Source organism: Electrophorus electricus, chromosome 7 (assembly GCF_041902795.1).
Source record: "Electrophorus electricus isolate QZ-2024a chromosome 7, ASM4190279v1, whole genome shotgun sequence".
NCBI lineage: Eukaryota > Metazoa > Chordata > Actinopteri > Gymnotiformes > Gymnotidae > Electrophorus > Electrophorus electricus.
The window spans coordinates 14,189,416-14,216,103 of record NC_137503.1 but is presented as its reverse complement, the minus strand read 5'-3'; the positions used below and the strand labels follow the sequence as shown (position 1 = coordinate 14,216,103).

Sequence of the window (26,688 nt, the reverse complement as noted above, 5' to 3'; positions counted from 1 at the left end):
CACCACTCTCCAACAACTGGATGACCTTAAAAAAGTAAACTCAGATTTGAAAACAGCAGGTTTATGACCCATAGGCAATATCTCATATTGAAAGCCAGATACACCAAAACAGTTCTCCCAAATACAATGTTATGAAGCTCTGTTTACATTGCCATATTTAGTAAACAATGGCAGGATATACTATTCCTGCTCATGAAGAAAGAACAAATGTATACTAAGGCTAAGGTAAACCGAAGGTCAGTTGCATATTTCACTACTGCAGTCTTATAGTGAAAGAACTGGGAAACATGGAAACACCTACAGCAGGGCAATCACAAAAATGCTGTGGTGATGTGGATGCAGGGCTGGACTGCCACCACAGTGGTGGCCCCCTACTGACAGGTAGCCATGAGTGCGGAGGAGTGTATTGACCTGATGGTCCTATGAGAAGGAAGCCAGAAATGTGCTGAAGGAACATCCACTACCTGTGTGTCCAGCCAGCTCACGGCTGACACGAACATTGCCCTCGCGAGTCTTCAGGCTGTAGATAGAGCAGATGTTATCCAAGCCTCCGCAGGCCACGTAGTTCCCTGAGGGGGCGTAGGCACAGGTCATCACCCAGGATGAGCGCAGAGGGATGGCGTGGACCTGAAAGATCCAGATAACAGTTGTTCAGTTTTCAGTAGCAGGTTAAATGGGTATGGGGACAATAAATCAAGATCTTTTCTGGTTACTGCTCCACTTCTCTCACCTTATTTGTGGTATAGCTGTCCCAGATGATGAGTTTACCATCCTGGGATGCACTGACCAACAGCCTACACAAGGAAACAGCATGAAGGGCTATGCAGACAATACAGGTTACACACACACAAAAAAGAAAACGTATGCATATATTTGTATGTTTGTTACAACCGGTGGGTTGACAAATGTGTGAGGACCTCGAAATGTCTAAGACAATAGTGAACTATTAAAAGAAAATCTGAGCAGCACTGCTTTAGCTTGGTGGGCATGAATTTAAAGCATGACAGTAATAGTAACATGCTTAGTCATAACTCCCACACACAACCATTGCTTCACCACCTACATGCAGGAGAAAGTGATTCACCACAAGGCTGAATACATGTACATCCACTATCTAGCGTAAACTACACCTACTTAATCCTACAGACAGAAGGGAAACCCCTGAAGCTGGCACACTGTAATGAGTGACTGATCTCCATGTGTTTTCAGACAGAAAGAGCTTCATGTGAGATTAAGCACATAACTGAATTTTTTGCCCACAGGATTTGGCACTGGTAATGACAATGCAAGTGAACAGAAGCTAAACATAGGCTAGTGTGCGAATGCTTAAGCTTGCATAATCGCCTTTTAAGAGTGCTCATCGAGTCCCGTTTGATATAATTAAGAGTCATAGGCGGACTAGGATTTACTGATTTATAGTAGTAATGGTGAATGCAACCTCATTTTTCCATAACTAAAAGAAAAAAATATTTTTAAACTAATACAGGCATTCCAAGACAAACATTTATTTATTTTCCAGTCTTCAAATATCCTAAGATAAGTCCAAGTTGGATGGTATAAATTCTAAAATCAAGGGTTTTCCCAGCATAAAACTAATCAGCAATCATTAAAAAAGCAAAACAAAAAACCCCAAAACAAAAATTATACACTGATTTGGACTGGGAGTACTCCAATACATCCATTAAATTTTCTCTCAAAATACTAGGTAGATAAGGCATACTGTATGTGACTGAATCAGGGTACCTGGAGTCTGAGCCCCAGTGCATGGCATAGATTTTGGCCAGATGTCCCCTCAGCGTTCGCCTTGTGCGCATCTGGATTCGTCCAACAGGGTCGATGTTTGCTGTGATCTGAAAACAAGTTTACAGCTCTAACATCTAAACTGACAGCACAGGTAGTAAATTGGAAATGACAACACTTCTCAGACCTAGACGAAACAAAAAGGACTCTTAATTTGCTTGATTTTTCAATTTAATAATTAATTACCTGTGATAGTGTGGCATCTGCACAGGCTTTCCTTGCATCCTGAAAATCAGACATTAATCATATTTTGTCATGTCAGGTTAAATTATTTTGTCTTGAGTGTGAATAGATATACATCAACTTGGTTTATGACATTTTTTTTTCTAGACAAAACCCAAATAACTGTCTGACATGGTATTTAAAAGAACTAGCTACATTATTCTGACCTTGGAGTAGTTCAATTTTTGCTGTCTGGACATATCAATAGATTTATGCAGGGCTGAATGGAGATAAGGAAGATGAAAGAACTAACAGGTGGGTATAAGATTTAAATATTTTTGCATGTGCTCACAGTACACACACACACACACACACACACACACACACACACACACACACACACACACACACACACACACACACACACACACACACACACACACACACACAATTTATTGGGGATGGCAGAGAAATAGCTTAGTTTTTTCCTTAAAACATGTCTACGTTGTGACAAGACATTAGCCGCATCAGGAACTGCTCTTAAGTTACCAAGCTATCCAGACCGTGTTCAGTAAATTATACAAATGGTTGGTTGCCATGTGTCTTATTTATGCAAAGTCTGCTCACGCTACAACTCTTTCCTTGCACAGCTCAAACACATGACAGTTATTAACCCTTAAATACCACTGGGGAATTCAAAAGTGGTTAGTTCCTCTGCTATCCTTATGACACAACTGTATACATCTGTTAGTTCAAATGACTAACTTAATAGGGTTGAAGACTGTATAAATGACAAGCATGGATGTCAGATAATATATACCTACTAAACCCAGAGAAAACAGTGGTCTTTCTTCTTGGTAGTAAAGCTGCTAGAAACAAACTGGCTGAATTAATGCTAAATTTTAATGCTAAACAGCCATTCTGCTGCACCGGGTACAACTGTGAAAAACCTTGGCATCAGTCCTGACCAGTGACTCATATGGTAAGATTGCAAAGACTATCTTTCTTCACCTTCAAACATTTTTTCAGAACTAAGATGTGACCCAATAAATCTTTACTTGCTATCCAAGAAAGCTTTACTTGAGCATATATCAAAATATAGTTACTTATTATACACTTATATATATCTTGTTATCTTATTATCTTGAGATTAAAATAGTGTAATGCCCTAACTGATATTCCAGTAAAAGTCTAAACAAGCTTCATTTAGTCCAGAATGCAGCAGGTAGTGCTTACAAGAAACAAAGTTTGACCATATTAGTCTGATACTGAGACAACACTGACTGCCTGTGAAATTTTGTGCTGATAAAACGCTGTTACTGACATAGCTCCACAGAATCTTATGATCGTGCTTGTGATGTGCATTAATGAATGTGTGTGCAGGTGGTTCTCACTCTGATCTGGTTTTTGAGCTGCTCAGCCTCCTGGCGTAACTGGTCCAGTTCACTCATTTTCTTCCTCTAAAGCTCTTCCTCACTCCTGCTGCCGGGACACACACTGATCTGTTCCAGAGAAAGATATCACATTGAGTTTGAGGAGTAAGGCAAGACAACAAAAAGCCTAATCCTATCAGATCCATAAAAATATTTAAGAGGGCATAAAAAACTAACCCACACTGGACTCAAAATTCATGCTAAAGATATACATTTACCTAATAATTTGAAACACTACCAAAAAGTATAAACATGAAAACCTTTGCATATGTATAGAACTCACACTGAGGTTTTTTTAGGATATTGTTCATTATTTATAAGAAACAGACTTATGAAAAGGTACATTCTAACAGTAAAGTTCTCACTGCAATTCATCATAACATTAGAAACAGTGATTCTGAACAACATTTCAAAAATATCGGAAAGGAGGTGGCCACAACATTTCCATGGTGGCTTTGTCTGTAAAATGTGGCAGGAACGGAACTATGCTGATTTTATAAATAGGCTACCTATCATCTTTTTATAGTTACTATGTTACAAGCAACAGATATTTCCACATCCAGCACAATGATGGCATGATGTTCTAAAAATCTGGATCTAAAAGGGGTACAAGTCTGTCTCTGGTCCCAATGTTTTTAGTTTTAACCTGCTTTTACAAATCTCCCCAGGGTTACTGGAAAAAAAAAAAATTCAAAAGTTCTTTGTGGCTCCTTCATGCAAATCCTGGGAGTGACTATTCAACTGACCTAAATCCTTTACATGCTCAGAGAAATGACTGAAGGTATGGTACTACAGACACTGGTATGGTTAATTTGTTTATGGCAGTCAAATAACACAAATAGGCTTCACAATAAGGTACAGGATGCTTCCATTAAACGTCGTCAAACTTGTAGTAAACAATAGAGAATTGATCTGTACATCAAAGGTTTTACAGTGTCCATTATTCATCAATAAAACCCCAAAATCTAAACAAAAAATTGAAACTTACAAGAAAGAAGGGAGGGGGGGGGAACAACAAACAAACTAACCAGCTAACTTTTCTAGCATTAAGGCTCAAAACCCCAGCAGTGACAGAACAGACCCAAAAAGTATAACAGCATTAGAAGAAGGCATTTTTAAAAGTTATTTCATTGTTCTCAACCCCATTTTATGAAAGAGTATACAGTGTACGTATTGTTTGAGGGGCTTAGATACTAAGCAGAAACATGTCCATTTATTGTTTTTCCACATTCTACAAAATAACAATAATATAAACATTATAGCAAGTTTTAGTTTTAAATGCCTACATGAATGAAGTAAGGCAAGTTGTACAAAATCAAAGACTAAAATAACTGATTACACAAGGGGAAATAGTTTATATATAGTCAAGGGATCCACCGATCGATCAGCTGGTTACTGGAACTGGCCAGTTTTCCACGTGATCGGCCATAAGCGGTGACAGGCCGATCAGTCTCATAACCAACTGTCATATTTACACTTGTTCACCACAAGAGGGGGACAGTGGCACAAACACAGCTACACGAACAACAGTGACTGCATTAGGCATATACACTGACAATAACAAAGAATCCTTGATTTTTCATTTGTAGTACATTGCTTTCATTTGCAAGTACAAATATTGCTCTTTATGCTATTTGTAGGTTTGTGAAAAGAAAAGGTTTCCTATAACCTAATGGACATTTTTTGAAAAATAAAATTTGAACAAAAAGGTTTCTATATGCTGTCATTTATAATTCTTAGAAAGAAAGAAAATGGGAATCAGCAAAAATTGTAATCAGCCATGTTTAAAAAAAAAAGAAGTAATCAGCCCCCCAAAAAATCGCAATTGATGCATCTCTATTATTAACTAGCATAAAAGTGTATGCAACTCATTAATCTGATGCAATTGGTAGGTTTTGAGCTGAGAAGCTAACAGGTTTCCTGAAAGGACAGGTAGAAAACTAGCTTGAAGTTGGCTTATGATCTAAAAAGGACCACAAATAGGTACTACAAAAATGGGACTTATGTTGTAGTGACACCCACAAGCTACTAGTGGGGTCAAAAATCTCTCAAACACACACACACACACACACACACACACACACACACACACACACACACACACACAGCTCTGGAAAAAAATAGAAGACCACTCCAATTTCTTAAAACAGCACCTCTACATGTACAGCAGCCATTCCATTCAAATGTTGATCACCTTAAAATCCTATTCTAACGAGCAGCAATATAAAAACCACAGCTGCTGTAATCACTATTCTCTTGTTATAGAACCAACTGGATGGGAAAAGCAGTGCTAGGACTACCCAAAAAGTAAGTGTAGTCAAAATACAGCTACAGACTATGCCAAAAGAGTCGAAAAGAAAGGTTCTTAATGAGGAAAAGAAGTGTTCAATTGTAGCTTTACTGGCAGAGGGATACAGTGAGCATCAGGTTGCTTCCATCTTGAAAATTTAAAAAACTACAGTTCATAAGAACAAGGTCAAACAGCAAATGCATGGGACAACAGCAGCTATAGACCGGCAGAGGTCGAAAATGACTCTACTGAACATGATGATCTCCATCTCATTCGAATGTCACTTAACAACCGTAAGATGACATCAAGTGACCTACAAAAAGAAATGGCATGCAGCAGCTGGGGTGAATTGCACAGCGAGGACGGTTCAAAACAAGCTTCTGGAGGCACGGCTGAAGGTGTGCAAAGATAGAAAAAAGCCCTTCAATTAAGAACCAAAGAAGAGCCAGAGTGAAGTTTGCAAAAGACCATAAGGATTGGACCATAGAGGACTGGAGTAAGGTCATCTTCTCTGATGAGCGCAATTTTCAGCTTTGTCCAACACCTGGTCATGTAACGGTTAGACGGAGACCTGGAGAGGCCTTCAAGCCCGTCTCTTGCACCCACTGTGAAATTTGGTGCAGGATCGGTGATCTGGAGGTGTTTCAGCAAAGCTGGAATCGGGCAGATTTGTTTTTGTGAAGGATGCATGAAACAAGCTACTTACAAAACTGTGCTGGAAGAAAACTTGCTTTCTTCTGCTCTGACAATGTTCCCCAATTCTGATGATTGTTTTTTTCAACAAGACAATTCTCCATGCCACATAGCCAGGTCAATCAAAATGTGGATGAGGGACCACCAGATCAAGACCCTATCTTGGCCAACGCAATCTCCAGACCTGAACCCCATTGAAAACCCCATTGTTATCAAGAGGAAGATGGATGGTCACAAGCCATCAAACAAAAGCTGAGCTCCTGGAATTTCTGTGACGGGAGTGGCGTAAAGTTACCCAACAGCAATATGAAAGACTGGTGGACACCATGCCAAGGCGCATGAAAGCTGTGATTAAAAATGAGGGTTATTCCACCAAATACTGATTTCTTGACTCATCCGAAGTTTAAATATTAGTACTGTGAATATGAGCTTGTCTTCTTTGCATTATTTGTGGTCTGAAATTTCTGTAAGTTTTATTTTGAATATTTGTATAAAGTATAATGTATAATATATAAATGTTGATATATACACATGTTGGGGATGGGTTGAAATTAAACATCATACTTTTCAGTCATCACACCGCAAGGCCTGTATCAGTTCAAAGTTATGCTTTTTGATCTCAAGAACGCTAGTGCTACCTTCCAACGACTGATGGAGCAGGTACTGGGTGAGTTGAAAGGTAGCATGTTTTGTTTATATTGATGATATTATTGTGTTTTCTCAAACTCAAGAACAACATCTCCAACATTTGGAAGCCGTGTTTAAGAAATTACATCTAGCCAATCTAACATCGAACATAAAAAAAGTGTTACCATTTCCAAACCCACCTTACTTTCTTGGGCCATGTGGTATCAGGTAGAGGGGTAGACGTAGACCCAGAAAAGGTAAAAGCCACATGTGAATATCCGCCGCCGAGGGATCTCAAGAGTCTGCAGAGATTCTTGGGACTGGTGGACTGGTACCACAAAGTTCATCCCTTGTTTAGCAGACATTTCGGCCCCTCTAAACCGTTTGAAGAAAAAGAACGTGTGCTGGGAGTGGACAGAGGAGTGCCAACAGGCTTTTCACAAAGTTGAAAGAGGCCCTTCAATCGTCCCCAGTACTAGCTCAGCCTAGACGGGATCTCACATATCAAGTACAGACTGATGCTAGTGACATTGGGCTGGGTGCAGTTCTTGCTCAACAGCAGGATAGAGAAGAAAAGGTTATAGCCTATGCCTCACAGGCTTTAAGTGGTGCAGAGCTGAGATATTCAACTTCGGAGAAGAAGTGTTTGGCTGTAGTATGGGCTGTGTAGAAGTGGCATCATTACATGGAGGGTTCTACATTTGACTTGTACACCAACCATGGCGCTCTCACGTGGGCTTTTAATTCACCAAGAACAGCATCCAGGCTGACTAGGTGGACATTGAAGCTCCAAGCCTTTGACTTCAGGGTTCATTATAGGAAAGGGTGCACCAATGTTGTCCCAGATGCTTTATCAAGGGCACCCTCTGACGTCCAAGGTGTTATCTGCTCAGCTGTAGCAAAGACTTACTAGTGCGATTTGCCAATCACTCTCCAGGATATCGGAGCTGCACAAGCCTTGAGCACCATCTGTGAGCAACTGAAGAAGATGAATCAGGACATCAAAGCAGGTCGGGTCCACTACCAGGAGCAACGGGATCTTGTATCGGGGTGTGTCCTCTAGACATGGGGGTTTTGATTATCAACTAGTGGTCCCTGAGGGATTGGTACAATGATTTCTTCATTATTACCACAACAGCCCATTTGAGGGCCATCTAGGCCACATGAAGACCCTCAGGAAAATCCTGGAGGTGGCCTGGTGGCCTACGATTCGGAAAGATGTGTGGACATTTGTCAAGGCATGTCAAATCTGCCAACAGCACAAAAACCCTAGTGTCCTGCCTGCAGGATTAATACAACAGACTGAAGTTCAACAACCAGGGGAAATGCTAGGGGTGGACATCATGGGCCCATTTCCAATGAGTCAAGCAAAGAACACAGTACTTACGGTAGTGGTAAACTACTGCTCTAAATGGGTGGAATTGTTTCAGTTAAGGAACGCTAAAACTACTCGGGTATGTAGTGTGCTATGGACCGATGTCTTCACTCAGTGTCTGATAGAGGGCCTCAATGGACAAGCGAGTTCATGACCAGGCTACGCGAAGCCTGGGGAGTCACCCAGAAGATGACAACGGCCTATCATCTCCAGTTGAATCATACTGAGAGGGTGAACAGGACCCTAAAGACCATGATGGCATCTTACGCAGGCATACACCATCAAGATTTGGATTGATGGCTGCCAGAGTTTCACCTAGCCATCAACATGGCTGTTCATGAAACCCCATGGGTTATGTCTGCCATATTGGCTTTGGGGCGATCACATAAGGGTCCCATAAAACAACTCTTGCACTCAACACCCGCACCATCCACCGTGGCATACAATACCCTACAACACCACACCTCATTTCTCAAGGAGGTAGAGAGACATATGGGTGTGACTAGATCCAGACAAGCCAGATTTTACAATAAATGATGCAGATGTGTAGTTTGAGGTTGGAGACTTGGTCTGGATTAGGCCTCTTTTGTCTAAGGCAGCTGTGAAATTCTCGGCTAAACTTGCACCTAGTTGGAAGGGCCCTGCGAGAGCCGAGAGGCAGTTAGGACCTAACAATTATCTGCACTTGGGGAAAGAAGGGAAGGTTGTAACAGTAAATGTCATGGACCTAAAGCCATATTATGGCCCTCTTGTGGCACTGGCTGTAACATATGATAAATAATGTGTACACATGCATCAACCTTTTTTCCTTTTTTGTTATTTCTACTCATGTTGTCGATTGAGCGCAAACCCAATAAAGGGGTGGGGGGGGGGGGTAGCGTATGAGTTTAGGGCTCGTCCCTCACAGAGCAGATGACTGTAGTTGGGACTGATTGCACAATGGGAAGGATGATCGCAAATGGACTGGTAATGAAATAGGGAACCCCAAGAACCAGAAAAGAGTGTTTTTCATAGAAGAATCAGGTCATGGGACTTTACTTGGTTCGCATCTTCTCTCACCACTTTCGTGCAACGGATATACACTTGAAGGAGCAGGATATTTTGTTTGACTGTTATTGACTGTCTTCCCTGTCTACCAAAGGGGACTGGTGGGGTGAGCAGAGAAGTGGTAAGGAGATCGCAGAGTCTCCCATCTTAATTTACCGTACTCATTCCCTCCCGTTTATTAAAGTTATGTCAATTTGGCAATGTTGGATGACCTGACGTGTGATATTATGGGGGGAATATTTGTATAAAAGTATAATGTATAATATATAATGTTGATGTATACACGTTAAGGAAGGGTTGAAATTAAACATCATACTTTTCAGTGTTAGTTCATGTGTTTAAAAAGTTTACAGCGCTAGACAATTAGTCACACTATCTCGTCCTTGTTCACGTATATGAAAGAGTCCTGAGGAAAGCAGGGTGAACGTCCGCCCCCCCCATATATATATATATATATATATATATATATATATATATATATATATATATATATATATATATATATATATATATAAATAAAATAAAATTCTGAAGGTACAATACAAAACCCGATTTTAGTAGTTTCAGCAATCTCCTTAGAAGTTTTCTCTGATGCATGCCAATAATTTGACCTTTCTGAAACAGATTAACATCTTTTCCATGACCACACGATTTGTCTTTCCACATGGTTGTTTAACAAATGAGAAGCTTCTCACTGCATCAGTTAGGGTTAAATAACTTGTTGCCAGCTGAAACAATCACTCATGTAGTAATTATCCAATGGGAGGTGACTTTTTGTGTGTGTGTGTGTGTGTGTGTGTGTGTGTGTGTGTGTGTGTGTATGTATGTATGTATAAATATATATTAGTTGTTATAAAAGAAAGTCAATGTGAGGCTGATATTTGGTCATCTCTTGAAGTTTCATATTAATTCATATTAATCAAAGCTGTCCAAGGTTAGGGTTAAGTAATATAAAATTTGTTATTTTTCTGTTTACAGATAGTAGTCCCTCCACTTTTGTATGTATTTGACTTTTGAATGGCATTCTATTTCTGAATAAAAACAGTGATCTACAAGAAAAATCTTGTTTATTTGGATATGTTTGATCCTCAATTTGATCTGCCTTTGCTATCGGAAACAGTAACACTATAAAGCTAACCAACCAATTCAAAGTAAAAACCATACAATGAGAACCACCAATCTGCAACTGGATTCAATGCTGTTACAATGGAGAAATTATTACGACTAAACTTCAAGTCTGAAATGTGGAAATGGTCATCACCACACTAATTATTTTTGTAGTTTGGATGACAGCAATGAAGTTGACCGTGTCTTGTGTCTGAATTCAATCTATAGCATTCAATAATGTGTTACCACATCAACCTTTCACCATCTTAACAAACTGAGTGGGTCTCCCAAGGGGCACAACTGTAAGGTTTTGCCTATTGTTGAGAGATTGGACTACACTCATCTGTAGCTGAGATGAGTGTACATTATAGGCTCTCTCTGTGAGAAGGAATGTCTAGTTCTTCTCTGTATTTCAATGTTGGCTGGCATGAAATCATTTTGAGGACACAAAAGCCTGTTTGTGTTCCCAACCTGCAACCATTTAACTAACGTTGTTCAATCTGTTATGATTACAAGTGTAACCTCACAAAATGTAAATCCAATTCTGGTGAATGATATGCTAACTTCTCAGAGACCATTTAAATTGCCAGCATTGAATCTAAATAACATATCTGCCGATATCAAATAGCAACTTTTTCCATACATTGGAAAATCAGACTTTTATGAGGATTTTTTGCAAGCTTTTTAAAAAAAAACAAACCTTAAACTCTGACCACCTATAATGCTCAAAACAGTCATCTCACAAAATCAAAAGTGAATTTAATATGGCTGGATAGTATCAGAATGATCACACCACACCACTAATATGAAATATTAGTATTGGTGCATCTAAAGTACAATAAGAATAATTAACATCCACCTTAACTGCAGGTAGATTTTCTGAGGTTACACTGGTAATAAAACTAAATGGATTGCTTGCTCAAAATTGTGTAATTAGTGCAATACTGTTTTGCAATATGCCTGCTTTTTTTTTTTTTTTTTTTTTTAAATACAATTTTAGTGAGGGCAGAATCTGAATTTCAAGCAAGTTTCATTTTCATAGAATGCTACTGCACTAAAATCTGAGGCATGCAAGAACACAGTTCTTAAACTGTCATCAATATGCTTACATGCTTATTTCAACCAGCCTACCAGACACATGCTTTGCCAATAAGATCTTTTTCCTTAAATTCAAATACTGTGCTGTTTATGACTAACAATTTTTTTTAAAGAAAAAAGACAATTCATTAATATAAAGAAAAATATTAAAGCAGTACAAAATAAAAACATTATCTAAGAAATATTTATTATTTCATTTCCTTACTGAAGACAGGTAGCATTAAGCAGACTGAAAAAAGTTACTTAACACTGTGCACCTCAAATATTAGGGCACCGTGCAGAAAAGTGTGTTATTAGGACAGAACTGCATGGGAAAAAAGGTGCTGCTATAATTGGATTGTATAAAACAAGATAACAGCACCAGGATTAACCAAACCAGCAATACCAAAAGGTAAAATTCAGATATTGTCTCATTTCCAATTAAGTTTTTAATAGTTGCACCAAACTAGCACCAAGTACAGGAATCTGTGACTGCTTCACATTTGTGTTTATTTTATCTGGACTCTCACTTATTTCAATGATTATTTAAATTACATTTTATTACTGGGATACTAAGAATATTGCAATACTTTGCAGTTTTTTCCCCCAAAAAATTCCTTTTAGCCACCTACCTCGTAACAGAAACTGTTCATTTTTGCAAATGGTCCAAATGAGCAGTACAGTGAACTATAATGAAGAGCAAAGAATTGTGTAGCATCAACAAGTTTTAGTACAAATGGGGCCAAAATTAAGCCAGACAACATGCGTGACATGTACAGTCCTTGTCAAAATACCTAGTGAACTGCCTTGCTGCTCAACAAGCAAGGTGTCAAAGTAGGCAGCATTTTAACTGCCATGGAGACGTGATTATGCATAAAGATAACTAGCTATCTAACTGGTGAACTGACAACTCAGATCTATTGGCTGTATCGAAAGAAACTCAGCTGTTTTGGCTTGAAAGAAAGATGGCTATTTAAGCCACCTTACTTACCGATAAGATTCTTTCTGCAGTGAACAGCCTTTCCTTCTCTATAGGAGTCTGTCTAAATGCTTTGAGTATTCATCTGGTCCCAAACAACTCGTGCAATGAGTGCAGAGAATAAGCAACGAACCTTCTACCAAATTATTCAGGACAAACATGTAATGAACAATTAGACAAAGTTACTTCATTATTAAGACTTGAAAAGAATGACTTAGAAACCTACAGCTCAGCAAGCTAAAATCTTTATTAGCCAGCTTGCTATTAAAAATAGTCTGAGGCTAATGTTAACATGCTAATCCGTCAATGTACTGAAAATTGTAAAATAGCCATTGACAAATCTAACATTGCTATCAAAAAGCTATTTGTACAAATATGATAGAATAAGAATAACTTATTTGAAAATGACTTTGCCACCTGCTGCACTACCGATCACACTGCTCATGTCCGACAACTCTAAACAAGCACTGCGTTGCATGGGATTGCCTCCATGGCTGAGTAGGCATTTGAAGCTCTCCTGATATTGACAAAATAAGGTCCGAAGGTCAGAAGACATTTTAAGGTATCCAAGAATTGAGACAGGCTTCTTGTTGGTGGTACGCATTCTGTGTATGTAGAGCACTCACTAGGCACTGACCTGCAGCATGTTGACTTTTTTTTTTTATTATGGAAATTTGTGCTGAATAGCTTTCTTTAATTCAGATCAAGCGTTATCTAAAAATTTACTAATATTCATCTGATTATTCTCAAAGGTCTACTCAAAAAACTGTAGCCCAATGAGCTTATGATGACTGAAATCAGCCGTTTGGCAACCATAATTTTAGTTAGGAACTCGTTTACGAAGATACCCATTATAGAATACATCTGCTATTTTCATTGTCTTAACTCTAGTTACATTGTCTTAACTCTAGCATCAGTGAGCATCCTAGCTGCCAAATACCATTAAAAAGTACCCTTTCCGATAGCGGCAATGATACCTTTACCTATATTTTGCTTGTATTTCTACTGATACCATTCTATTAAAATGTGTTAACTTTGCATGGCAGGCAGCATAACATGAGCTAGAACAACAGCATTTACTAGCACAACAGTGTTGCATTTATTTATTTTGGAAAACAGTACAGGCTTCACATAGAGTCAACAGTCTAATGGCTTGTGGTTGACCCAAGCAACACACTGTGATTGGCAAAACATCCATCACCAATATTAACTGCCTGATCCACTTTAATACAAAATAAAAGCAGTAGATCACAGTAGGTCATGTGTTAGTTATTTAACACAGCTGAGCAGTATTAGGCATGAAGCCAAGTGATGTGCCCCAAACTCTCTTAACTAATTAAAGAAAGAAAAGAAGCATCAATAATTTAGTCTTCTGTTCAAATAATAACCAAAAACTTTTCACTGCAACACATGCACAGATTTCAAAAATATGGAGGGCCGAGATTAACAACAACCTTCATTATGGTTGTTACTCTGGTAGCAGTGTCAACAATTGGACTTGCACATGATTAGTATAGGAGGTTGAACCTCCAACATGGCAAAACATCTTAGACACCAGCATGAAATTCAGCAGTGTATTGTGTTCAACTGCGGTCTCCTATCCTAAATTCTGCTTAAGCCAGCTCCACAGACAGTGCAAGTACCTTGCTAACATATCCAGTACAGCCAACCTGTAACAGTCCTTTCTCTTTAGAAATGAGGAGGAAACTGAGGAGTGTCACAGAGCAGTGACAGGATTTGTAGTAAAAAGGGCTACAGCCTTTCTTGACTTGTCGAGTCACCATCCCTTAGGTAGGCAAAGAAAAAAAAAAAGTTAGCATGTTATTTGGACAAGAAAACTGTCATACTAAGTTGCATCTACAGATAGTTGCTTTTGTTCCCCCCAGGTAGATGACCAAGGCGCTAGATCCAAAGTACACACCTGCTCAAGAGATATTTGGACTAACCAGCTGATCCTGGTCTTGATCAGTAATATCAACATGCATTTCCCAGGCTTGTTACCTGACAGTAACAGCACACCATGTCAGTGAGGGAACAATGAGACAAAAAGTACTAAAAACAAAAGCTAAAGTTGTAAAGTCTACAAAGCACAAACAGGAATTTGGCATGATGGATAAGGCTAAAATTCATGAATCACAGTTGCACAACAAAAAATATATTCTTTATACTTGACACCTTTTTTCACAATTTTGGAATGAAAACATAGAATTGAGAAGAAACAATAAAATGCAAACGATATGCAACCCTATTAGTGTATGAGCCTACAGATGTGTATAATACCACTTAGTATATTTCACACTCAATATGCTTGATTTCATACTCGGTCAAAAAAAAAAGTAAACAGAGTCCCACAGCAATAAATATATACAGTTTCACTGTAGTCCTGTGAAACAATGAAATATTTATAAAATGATGTCATAATTATGTCCAGAAAGTATCTTTAAATGTAACATAACAATAAGTATTAGTCATGTGTAAAGTTTAAGTTAATATTAATAACTAAATAAATATTGCATACCACAATCAAGAAATAGCATATTTTATTGCTAAAGAGGTCATTCAAGTAACCGAAAAGCCTAGATTTTGGAAAACTAATGAAAACTGCTGCACCACAACCAACATACAAAAGGAATCAATAAAATAAGTTTTTCTTCTTAATACTGTTTTTGTTTGATATGGTAAGAAACAATTATCGTGAACTGTGATAAATAGTAAGTAAATGTTTGTATCGGCACATGCATACTCAGCTGCTAACACAATAAACAATTCTAGCACACATTTTAGCACCTCTAGACAATTCTTGCACACATGCATGCAGTTAGGCATGTCTACAAAATCAATGGACTCCAAATTTAAAAGGATAATTTACATGTTTATCATTCAAAGAACTTAATTGTGAATGAAGAAAACTAAGACAGACTGACACTTAAGCTTTAACTTGGCTCAGAAACCTAAATTTATTTTAAGAGAAGTGGCATGCTACAATTTTAAAGAAATTACTCATTTTTCCCTTATTTATCCCCATCAACAAAACCATGTAAAGAAATCAATTAAACATTTAATGGACCTTGGTCAAATTCTTCCTGAAGTCAGAAAGCTATGCCTAATGTTACAAAGTGTGTCACAGACAGCATTTTAAGTATCGTCATAAATATACTGGAAACAAATGGTAGAGGAAAATTCCAGTGCTGTCCAATGACACATGTTGGAGACCACACAGACATAACAGGGACACATCCGACAATGCTTCAGAGAGGGTAGTAAGGATAAAGCCTGGGGTTGAAATACAGTGGAGTGCCAGTACACACATTAAGCCTTGTGAATATTGAATAAATCTCAAAAGAATATATACAGTGGACTAAATGTTTTCCACTTTTATTTTTTCCTTCTTAAACAGGCCAAGATTGTGCAAATCTATATTCTCAATACATGTTTTCTTATTCTATACTGCTAACTGTAAAAGGGCACAAAACCACTATAATTCAGAACATCATAGTTCAACCTGCTGTGTACCCATGTTCATTTAACAGTCTATTATATCCATGCATGGAGGGGAAGCAGGGTGGTGTTACTTACAATGTCAGTTTTATGGACACAGATTATACTTAGCTACAAGCAAGATTATCTATTGTAATGAGGAAAACGATAATGGGACAATTCATTTAATTCTAAATATTTGACTTCTAAACAGTAATGGCATTTCCTTAAATGCTAACAGCAGCTTTGTTCTAACCTTTAAGGTATAACTTTCCCATGCTCCAATGTGTGGTTGCATTAATTCTGGTTTAGATGTCAAATTAATTATTTTACATGTGCTTTGCCACTAGACATATTACTAAAACACCACATTGCAGTTGTGTTTAGCTATACATACAGTAAGAATGCTCCATTACTTAAAGAAACTTGACAAAACAACTAAATATATGATTTTCTAAGAGCAAAGTGTATGTTACAACTTGCTGGTGGTCTAAAAATGTTTCTCAAATTACTAACTTTAAGATTACAATCATTCAATGTAAGAGAAAGCATTTGTTCCACAGGTGATCAACATGATATAAAGTGATTTTTAAATACCATTATGCAGCTGTTGGTATAATAGTATATATTAGGAATTTTTTTTTAAGAAAAAGGTATAATGGTACTGGTATAAAAGTCGGCTCAAGCCATTGTTTGAACAAACAGGCAAGTATAATTTACATAAAACATATTTAGCCAGTCTTTCTGTCCATTGTTCCCTTAGATCCTGTAGCACTGCACTTTTAACTTAATTTTTCAGCCCTGGAGTGCACTTTTAATTATTTTAATATTTAATTTATTGTCTTTCATCAACATTTATTTTTTTGTATTTTATATATTTCAATAATCATGTTTCTTCTAAATGAAACATCTTTAAATGTTCATTTTATTTAAAATAACTTTTTTCCCTTGTTTAATTCACTTTTAATTATTCTCCATTTATGTGTTTTCTAATGAGCTTCATTTATTTTAATAAACTGTTTTTGTAACTTTACATTTTTGGCAAAAACCTCCTTGATACAGCCAGGATGTAATAAGCATGGTGTAACTGGTAAATCAAGTTTTAATGTTTTCTTTGCATATTTTGCTAAGGGTGTTAACTTCCAAAGTCTTCACTTTTTGAGCCTTAAATTAGCAACAAGGTATTTTTCCAGATTATCAACACTTTTTCAACCTGTAATAATATACCAATTAAACAATCCACTCATACAAATTATTTACGCTGCAATTGTTCCTCAGTGGGAACAAACTGAACTGGCTGGCTTTATCTGATTCCCCTTAAAGTATTGTAGTACCAAATAACATAAGATGTGGGCAATTATTAAATAACCATATGCAATTATGTTTACATATGTTGACTGATTAAGACTGCTGGGTGAAAGCAAAGAAGTGACCAAGACCAATCCATATTTTGTTTGTTTTAATCCTGAAACAAGGGGGTGCAGCAACCAAAATTCAGGCAATCGCAAGGACAACTCAAATACTGCATTGAGAAAGCATCAGAGAACACTGGAACCCAAATTTAGTTAGCCTAGAACCAGATTGCATTTTGGTCATATGATCCCACATCAAGTGTCTTATCCACTATCAACTAAAATTAACAAGAAACAGTCAGTCACAGTTACAAGTTTAAGACTTGTTTAACCCCAGTATCAAACACCAAGAAAATGTGCCCACTTCAGCTGCAACTTTCTTTGTCTATATAAGGACTGTTTAAGCCCAACATGAAATTTGAGACCAAATATATATTTCGGTTTGGCTATTTTACTGTAGACTATAAGAAACAAATACGCTATATAAAATTATTAAACTGTTATATTCCGTGCAAAAACAAATGCGAATGTGGCCTTCTCACAACTAACAAACCAAACGAATACCACTGTAAACAGTTTTACACTGTAGAGAAAACACCAAATAAAAAAAAATCTATTAACACTGAGCAAAATACACGGACAAACATGTCAGGGTCGAAGAAGCAAAATGCTCCTCTTGGCCTTTCCTGTGAGCTAAATCAATGGCATGCTAATATCTTGCGGAGGGGGAAGCCAACGAGGAAAAGCTACAAACGCCATCTTGTTCGCAGCCGCTTCTTGTGGCCCACATTCAATGAGTTCTTCATTCGTTTAATTTATTAATTAGTGGGGTTACTAAGTGTAAATGCGGAGAACGTAGACGTGAGGAAAGGGCATCTCCACACAACATCATTAAACAACCAAGTTTACATATCCATGTTAACTTGTGGCTTGATGGATATCTAGTCTCCCGTCCTTAAAATACACCGGCCATCCGGCACTACTTTTGGTGCATCACTTGGATAAGAGCTAGCAAGGAAGCCCCAGCCCATTTTTACATCGTTGTCATGAGCAACAACTATTTGAGCGGTGTAGGTCGTTGGAATACAATCTAAATATTAAAAATTAGCTACAGCAGTGCTTTCAGAGGGGCTGTTAGCTGCATGCAGAGAGCGGCTTTAGGACAATTCACCGGAAAGAAAATCTTAATACGAGGTTTGCCAACGAAATCAGTTAGCTAACCTAGCTAATTAGATATGTTATGCTAGCTACCCATCTCTACCTTGTTACTGTGCAGTTAAAATCAGCGGTAATCACAAGATTTTATGAGGATTACACACTCCTCCAGCTAATAACAATGCTAGTCCTGTTAACTGGCTTAGTTGGAGATACAATTAGCCTGACACTGGTGGTTTGGTATCTTAATTCAGTTAAAATTAAACTGACAATTTTCATACGCGGATTACTTGTAATGGCTTCTAAAGTAAACCATATAATTGTTAGGAACATTAACACTCAACCCTGGCGGATTTTGACCGCTAAACAGCTAACCAGCTAGCTAACCTACTACATTGAAGGAAAGACAAACGTTAACCTTTCCGCGAGATAAAAATGCGACGCACAAGCAATTCACGTTAATATTCATCTACAAGGGAACGATACTTGCTCTAAAATTGTGGTTTAGGTCGCAAATATGAATTCGCAAAGCAATGTTTATGCTGGGTGAAAACACAAATAACTAGTTACTTTATATATTAACTTGGCCAGCTAGAGTGGCTAATTAGCTAACTAGCTATCCAGCTAGATTAATTTAGCCGTCTTCCAAGTTATCGATGCATCTTTTACACGCGAGCAAAATAACGTAGTTAAATGATGCAAGGAGTTGGGTCATCTTTAAGATGACATGCTCTAACCGAAGCACAAACTATGCATCTATAATTATTAGGTAACGTATACTACAAATTTAATATGAAAAACAACTTGCGACCTGCAACGAAAGGCAAAGGCCCGTAAATCTTCAGTTTTGAGAAGGCGCTGCCACCTATTTCTCGAAACAGCTAGCGACAACTAGCTAGCTAGCTAGCTGACCCGATATTTTTACAAAAAGAAGTGTGTGACAAGTCAGAGCCGTATTTGTTTGGGGATATGGTTATGCAAACTATAGTCGATCATTTACTTTCCTGTTTTGTCTCTATGTAAATTGGTCAGCTACCTGGCTGACGGTTGCGCCCCGACACAGCGTTAGCTGGCTAGCTTATGTTACCCCCCCCCCCGTTCACTACATAACAACCGAGTCATTATTACTGACAAATGCAGCTCTTGAATGACAAATACTTTATCGTCGTTTCCAACTTTACGTGCATAGTATTTGACATACCTGTACTCAGTCGTAGCTGCCCTTGTTTTATATAGCATTGACCGAAAAAAACGCTTGTGTAGCTGTCAAATCCACGCATCAACGAACAAGACGAGCTAGCTTGCTAACTAGCCTCAGTCAGAGGAGCGGCACTTCACAAACGAGTCCAGTTTTAAAATAACTAGATCCGGATGCAAGTATTAACGGCGTATTCAAATAGTGTAAAACAAGTATCTTAACTGCAATATGAAATTATAGTCATTTAAGTCCGTGGCTAAATTTGGTCAATGTGTAAATCCGTCAGTCGCTACTTCCCGTTGTCTTCCTTGAAGGAACACTTTTCTCCAGTTCACTTCTCATCCGGCCATCAGACAACGAGATGGGCGCGGTAACCCTGCAATCAGCCTTGGGAAACCCCACTCTGCAGCAGCGTTCTTACGCACAAATGGCACAGGCCACCGATATCACAATTTAACTCGTATAATAAAAATTATTAAAATGAAAAATAAACTGGACAATATTCAGAATCAGATTTTAGCTTGAGTGTTACAAATGTAAAAATGCGGTTTTGATGGGTGCAAGAGGGAAACTAACTAGGTAGGCCACTCTCTGCAGTTGCACCAATTGCCAACAGACCGTCACTTTGGTGCCAGATTCTTTCTGTCTGGAGGCACAGTTAAAAAGCGTAAGTCCAGTGATATGGTATGATGCTGCTCATTGTGCCCCATATTCTGAAAATATTTTTTCGATGTCATGTGGAGTTTATTTGTTAGGATATTTAAATAAGACCTGTCAGGATTTGAAAATAGAAACAAGACAGCAAATAAAGTATTATTTAATTTGCTTGCGATTGTATGGCTGAATGACAAACTTCTCAAATCAAAGTATAAGATGACACAATTACAGGATCCTTAACATCTTTTCAAAACCTCTAGTTGTCTAGTTATTCACCAGATAAACTGTAAGCATTGTGAAACCCTTTTCAGCATAAAACCATTTGGCAACAATTATTATGATGGAATAATCTAGAACCTCTAATGGTGGCCACAGTTGATGCGAACTGGAAATAGAATCCTAATGGGGTTATATTTCTTTATTTGGTCTGTTGCCTAGATGACATTCACTTGGGACCGAGCAGCTTCTAGCACCTGCTGAAACTGCCACAGCTGAAAAGTTATGAAATCCCAAAGAGGGATGTAGATTTATTCTACCTTATTGTCATGATAGAGCTCAGTTAATCTAAAGTTCTTTCATGAGAGTTCTTTGCATTAAATGCATTTAAATATTGACCTCTTCATTATCTTAGTTATGAGTAATATATTCAATAAATGTATAATCAAATGTAATTTGGAATATTGTGTATTCCTGTACTGTGCACTACTTAATGTTGATCAGGGCAGATATTCCCTGAAGTGGGGAGTGAACACTTGGATACCATAAATGGTGTGTGTAAAAATCTCAAGGGGAGAATTTAACAGCGTCACCTATGGTTTACAACATAGAGTCTCTCTATCACTGGACCAGAGGACAAACAGTCTTACAGTACTGAATCCAGACAAAATGGTAAGTTTTTCCCTTTAGATTTTATGTACTGTTCCTTTTATTAAAACCAATGCTTTTAATGATTCCTACATACCAGCACTGTTCGTAGATCGTTTATGAGCTTTATGACTTGTGAACTTTTCAATTTGTCATAAAAAAATAATTTGTAGAATAAAAAAAAAATATTTTCCTTATATGTAGTTATTTCTTCAACGTCTTAGTTTCTTTAAAAAGAAAAGAAAAGCAGAATATAAACTTTGATAATAGAACTGAATAACAAGCAAATGTGACTCTCGTTTCCCTCCTCCCGGAGAAGACAGCGGATAAATCATGATCATTTTTCAAGCTTTTAATCACCAGATTAGAAATTCACTCAATCAACTGATGTAGCAGTTTATTTCCAAGGCATATCACAGATTATACCTTGGAAATCTGACATTTCTGTTTAAAACCTTGATATATTTTCAGCGGCAACATTTTCGCACAATTGAGGCGAATTTAGTCCGCCACTCTCTAGCTAGCTAGATGTTACCTAAACCCAGAACAGGTGTCTAGCAAGCGGTGTCCGGCTGTTTCATCTGGCGCTATTAATCTCAACATGTTTCACTTAAGTTATAATTATGTAACTAGCTATTTTGCAAATATGGCTTGAAATAATGCCAGAAACAGGCTCGTTAGCTTTATCTTTATCTAGTTAGTTAGCTACGTTTGAACATTACGTAACATTACGTAACAATGACGTCACATAACCTGGCTAGCTTGCTATTGAACTATCTTAGCTATCTATGCTATCACTAGCAAGCTAGTATAAAAAGATCGGGTATACAGTAGAGATAACGTGGCTAAGCTAAAAAAAAAAAAAGTTGGTTAACGCTAATTTATTTGGCTTCTATCTGTATTAATTGCTATCCATTTCGTAATGTCGTTTTTGAACAAATTCTACATAATGTGTCTAGCTATGTTTTTTTCTGTCAGATTTTGTGTAAGTTTCTTGCCCACTTGATTTATTCAGTGTGATGAGCCTTCAACATTAGCCTGAAAGTACCTGATCCTCAATGACAATGATTACAATATAATATTTATTAAAGACGTATTCAGAATTATTTTATTTTTTGTATATCCTCAGTGCAAATGTCTTAAATTACATTTGAAATATCATTTTAAAAAGTATTACTTCTGACTTGAGGATGTCTGCAAACATCCTCTGCATAATGTTCCATAATGTTACAAGTAAATTATTTCGTGCATTACCATTATGTTCCTGCTCAGACTTGTGTACAATTAAGATGCCACTGATCTGTCAGCCATGTAGATTTACAGTATATTGTTTCCTTCTGAGGCAAGCAAACTCACCCCTGAGCAGATCACGGAGTATAAAGGTGTGTTTGAGATGTTTGACGAAGAAGGGAATGGAGATGTGAAGACTCAGGAGTTGGAGAGGCTGATGAGTTTGATGGGAATCAACCCAACCAAAAGAGAACTGAGCCAAATGGGTAAAGATGTAGATAAAGATGGTGAGTTTTAAGGTGCAGGGGGTGAAGGGTCTTTGTTGTTTTTGCTAATCAACAGGTCTATCAAATTAGCTGGGATCATCATAAACATGGACTAATCACCAATATTATAGCTCTGAAGCTGTTTTGTACTAAAAGTAACTCCTATGGCCCATCACCTTTAAAATTGGTAAGAATAAAAAACTTCAGTAATAATAACACGTAATAAATGATTCCCCACTGAAAATCATACACAAAACACTTTAATAACAGCAACAACAAGAATAATAGTGGACCAAATTTATTGGAATGTTATTATGATAAATAACATCTTTAATGTCTTTAGTACAGTTAGTATGTCTATAACAGGGCTAAATTTGCTTTATTCGGGGCTTTGAGAATACTACAATCCCAAAAAAGTAATGTATTTAGCTTCTTTATATCAATATATCTGTGGCTTATAATTAAGAGCAGGCCCAAAGCTGCTTTCTTTGGGCATTAAAAAATAGCCCATAATCCCGAATTGGCATGGTTTACTTTTTTAATATGTTTGTGGCTTATGCTACCACTCCTGCCCCAACCACTTACATGTTAATACCAGTTAATTTGAGCGCAGTTCAGATGGAGTTGAGCAAACAGGGACACGTAAGAGGATTAAAGTTATAAGTGCTGGGAATTAGCATTTCACCACACGAGGGTGCTAGTGAACAAAGATTCGCACAATATTTCCTTCGCAACAACGCACCCAGTGCCATCTACAGGCCATGCACTGAAATGACTAAGTTTCCTATTTTTTCACAACATCGTTTGTTTATATTCGCACCGTTTTAATTTTTAGGAGACTAGACTACGTAAAGTCGTAGTCTAGGGATAAATGTCGAGCCCGTCCTCACTCCCTTGGATGGGCCCTAAGCAAAATTCTGCTTACACAGGTCAAGGGCCCCCCCTACTTGACCCATGAGCCATGTAAACCATTTGCTGTTGCCACACAGTCACACCTGACACCCCACTGCTCCCACTGCAATCCCTTCTTTAAAACTGATTGTTCTTATCTGTTGGGCAAGAATAAATAGACCTATACAGGAAAGAATGAGATATAAGCAACCAATATTGTGCATACGAATACATGTTCGTGCATGACACGGCACAAAGATATCTTTTTTGCAGGGTTTCAGTTTATAAACTCTTGCCCATTGACATTTATCAAATGTAATAAATAGCAGTATTTCAATGTCACTTTTGTCAGGCAAAAAGTTACAGAACACTGCAGTGGAACTGGCAGGCAAGCAAGCAAGACACAGATAGACCAAGAGGCACTGCCCAGTAGATTAGCAAGACAGACTAGAGAGATGTGCACCACAAGTTAACACATCAACCTAACGTTACTATTATTTTCTGACATCACATTTTGTGAGAGGGAACACAAATGTAGCTTTTCTTGACCATAAAGATAGGTCTGATTCATCCTCTTGTCAAAGTTGTAAATATTGTTGTAAACATTCTTTTTGACAAGAGGAGAGATGGGGCCCTTGCTTAATTTGTGACACCCTTTCTGACATGTATAGTGAATTTACAGGGTTCCCACCTCTGGATAAATGTCACAGTACGTCATTTTAATGGCCTTTATGAAGTGATATTGTAATTCATGACATTGTTGGGTATGTTGATGAAATGTTTCCCTTTTACAGGCAAAGGCACTTTTAACTGCAACAGCTTCCTGGGTCTTATGGCTCTTTACCATGAGAGAACAAAAAACCAGGATGCTGAACTACGAGCCGCTTTTAAGGTGTTTGATAAGGAGGCTAAGGGCTACATTGACTGGAATACACTGAAGTAAATGAGTCTGACTTAAGTTTCTCACTTAGTAAAACATGTAAATAATTTCACATTAGATCTATGGCTACTATTGCTTTGTAAAAGAATATACTACATCCGTTATCCACCTTAAACAGAAAAACTATGTGATGCAAACATTGTTCTGTGCATTTTTTGCACACCACAGATAGATCTGATATGGTGCTTTGTTTAAATCATTTCTAACTCCTGTACAATATCTAACTCTTGATGTCCTTAGCTTGAGCATGAGCATGTTTTTGCAGGTACGTCCTAATGAATGCTGGTGAACCTCTGAATGAGGAAGAGGCTGAGCAGATGATGAAGGAGGCTGACAAAGATGGTGATGGAACGATTGATTATGAGGGTACAAAAACCTTGTCTTGGAATGAAATCAAATGTAACAGTGCTTGTATTTTGTACAGCTTGTAATCACTCTCATTCTATTAATACTTTTAATTTTGATATGGATATTTCAAATTGCAAGTTGGCACCTATACCTCTGAAACATATAGTAACAGTGCCTTCCTACTGCTTTACTCCAAAAACATAAATGTTATGTATAATATATATTTATTTTATATATTTTCTCTCCAGAATTTGTTGCCATGATGACAGGAGACTCATTCAAGATGAGCTAAAATTGAAGTTAGAAGCTTCCGCATGGCCAGTGACATAGAACACAACTTGCTGGATTAATGGATGATTTCCAAATCATTATTAAATGTATCTGTCCCAACTTCACAGTAAAACATTGCATCAAATGTATGGCAATTTTAAAAGAGGAAAATAAATTTTCATCTAAACTTTGTATTTTATTTTCCTTTAAATGGAAATATATATTTAAACATCTTGGGTTTTTCTATTATTTAGAGTTATAATAATCTATTTTCACAATTTTTCTTATGTCTAACTTTAGTCTAAAGGTCCTGGAACATCTGGTAGCTCTTATGTATATGGTGCAAACAAGCATTGTAAAAGAAGAAAAGTAAAAAAAAAACAAGAACAGTACAATAAAGGGTTAATATCTCTGAACCCGCTACCCGGATACAATCATACTTGGAATGCTCAGCCCTATCTGATGGAGAGATGGACATTACTGAAACCAGTCTTAACCTCCCATCACACTGCAGCCAACCAATAGCAGTCAGAAGGAGGAGGGCCTAGTAGCTCTGGAACACATAGTCTAGGTTTGTAGCATCCTTGCAGTCTCTGCCTATTGAAGAATAACAGGGTGAATAAAGGAATGGGAGGAATAGTGCTGCACAGCAAAGGGGAGAGAGAAGCATGAGTTGGTATTGTGAGGGGACGCAAGGGGGGGAGGTTGTAGAAGGCAGTATTGTCCAGGGAAAAGCTGTTAGCTGGTCAAATTTACAGCTTTGTAGCTGAGCTCTTTAGGCCCATCTGGGGAGCACAGGAGCAGAAACGGTGGAAGAAATTCCCCACCCTTTATTCTTCATCTTGGACATCTGTCTCACTCCACATCCTATGTTTTTATCCTCACCTCTGTGTGCTGTTTCCTCTAATAAGGTGAGTATCTCCATCTGTGGCTTAGGACAATAGATTAGGGTTGTACATAATAAAATGTTAGCCTGACCAACGTACATGATTTAACCAATAGGTCTAAATGTATGGCTAGCTTTGTCATGTGGCGATCACTGATTGGCTGAAGCAGGCCAGGCAGCTGTGATTGGCTGGCAGGTTCACATGTTCTTCATTAAGCATGTAGACTGTTCATTTGCACCCACACATAACAAGTAGAATGAGCGAGAGATGGGAGGAACTTGGTCTGTGCTTTAGCTTTCTTCTAAATAATGTCACCCTGCCAATATCAACACTCAACACAGATTACTGACATGAACTAGTAGAATTTAAAAACTATCCAAGTGGGATAGTTAAAATTGATGTTTCACACAACAGTGGTTAAACTTGCAGTGGAGTTCCTGTTGGTCCTGTGAAAGCAAAGGTGGTCTAGACAATGAGCCAAGAACCACACACCACCAAGAAAATCCATGTGCAATTTGTCTGTGTCAGTTCTAATCAGAAGTCAAATTTTGCTGCTATCATGG

General features: G+C 37.8%; 2 protein-coding genes across 9 annotated transcripts in view; one reads left to right on the top strand and one right to left on the bottom strand.

Annotated features, from left to right (window-relative positions):
- Positions 1–20,157, bottom strand: part of gnb1b (guanine nucleotide binding protein (G protein), beta polypeptide 1b) — a 28,557-nt gene extending 8,400 nt beyond the window's left edge. For 3 of the 7 annotated variants that reach the window (XM_027000613.3, XM_081717295.1, XM_081717294.1), the window contains exons 1-6: positions 19,776–20,157; positions 3,357–3,464; positions 1,987–2,025; positions 1,744–1,850; positions 731–794; positions 465–627 (exon numbers count right to left, since the gene is read on the bottom strand). In XM_027000613.3, the coding sequence (XP_026856414.1) occupies positions 465–627; positions 731–794; positions 1,744–1,850; positions 1,987–2,025; positions 3,357–3,413 (430 nt within the window). In that variant the 5' untranslated portion in view covers positions 3,414–3,464; positions 19,776–20,157. Of the gene's footprint in view, positions 1–464; positions 628–730; positions 795–1,743; positions 1,851–1,986; positions 2,026–3,356; positions 3,465–7,205; positions 8,342–14,233; positions 14,377–19,775 lie in introns of those variants that run through there. The other 4 variants (XM_081717292.1, XM_027000612.3, XM_081717293.1 and 1 more) reach the window with 4 other exon arrangements.
- A 263-nt stretch (positions 20,158–20,420) lies between these two features.
- On the top strand, positions 20,421–25,430 carry LOC113571589 (calglandulin). Of its 2 annotated transcripts, XM_027000614.3 has the most exons (6): positions 20,421–20,439; positions 21,257–21,317; positions 22,636–22,810; positions 24,475–24,619; positions 24,886–24,986; positions 25,217–25,430. In XM_027000614.3, the coding sequence occupies exons 2-6, from the start codon at positions 21,315–21,317 to the stop codon at positions 25,258–25,260; spliced, it is 468 nt and encodes a 155-aa protein (XP_026856415.1). In that variant the 5' UTR covers positions 20,421–20,439; positions 21,257–21,314; the 3' UTR covers positions 25,261–25,430. The 2 variants fall into 2 exon arrangements, with proteins under 2 accessions (XP_026856415.1, XP_081573422.1); XM_081717296.1 differs by lacking the exon at positions 20,421–20,439 and having other exon boundaries at positions 22,641–22,810.
- Positions 25,431–26,688: the final 1,258 nt, after the last annotated feature.

Excerpts from the sequence above, each read along its gene's own strand:
- LOC113571589 (XM_027000614.3), top strand. Across the intron at positions 22,811-24,474 it reads TAAAGATGTAGATAAAGATG|GCAAAGGCACTTTTAACTGC; the intron begins GTGAGTTTTAAG and ends TCCCTTTTACAG. Across the intron at positions 24,620-24,885 it reads ATTGACTGGAATACACTGAA|GTACGTCCTAATGAATGCTG; the intron begins GTAAATGAGTCT and ends ATGTTTTTGCAG.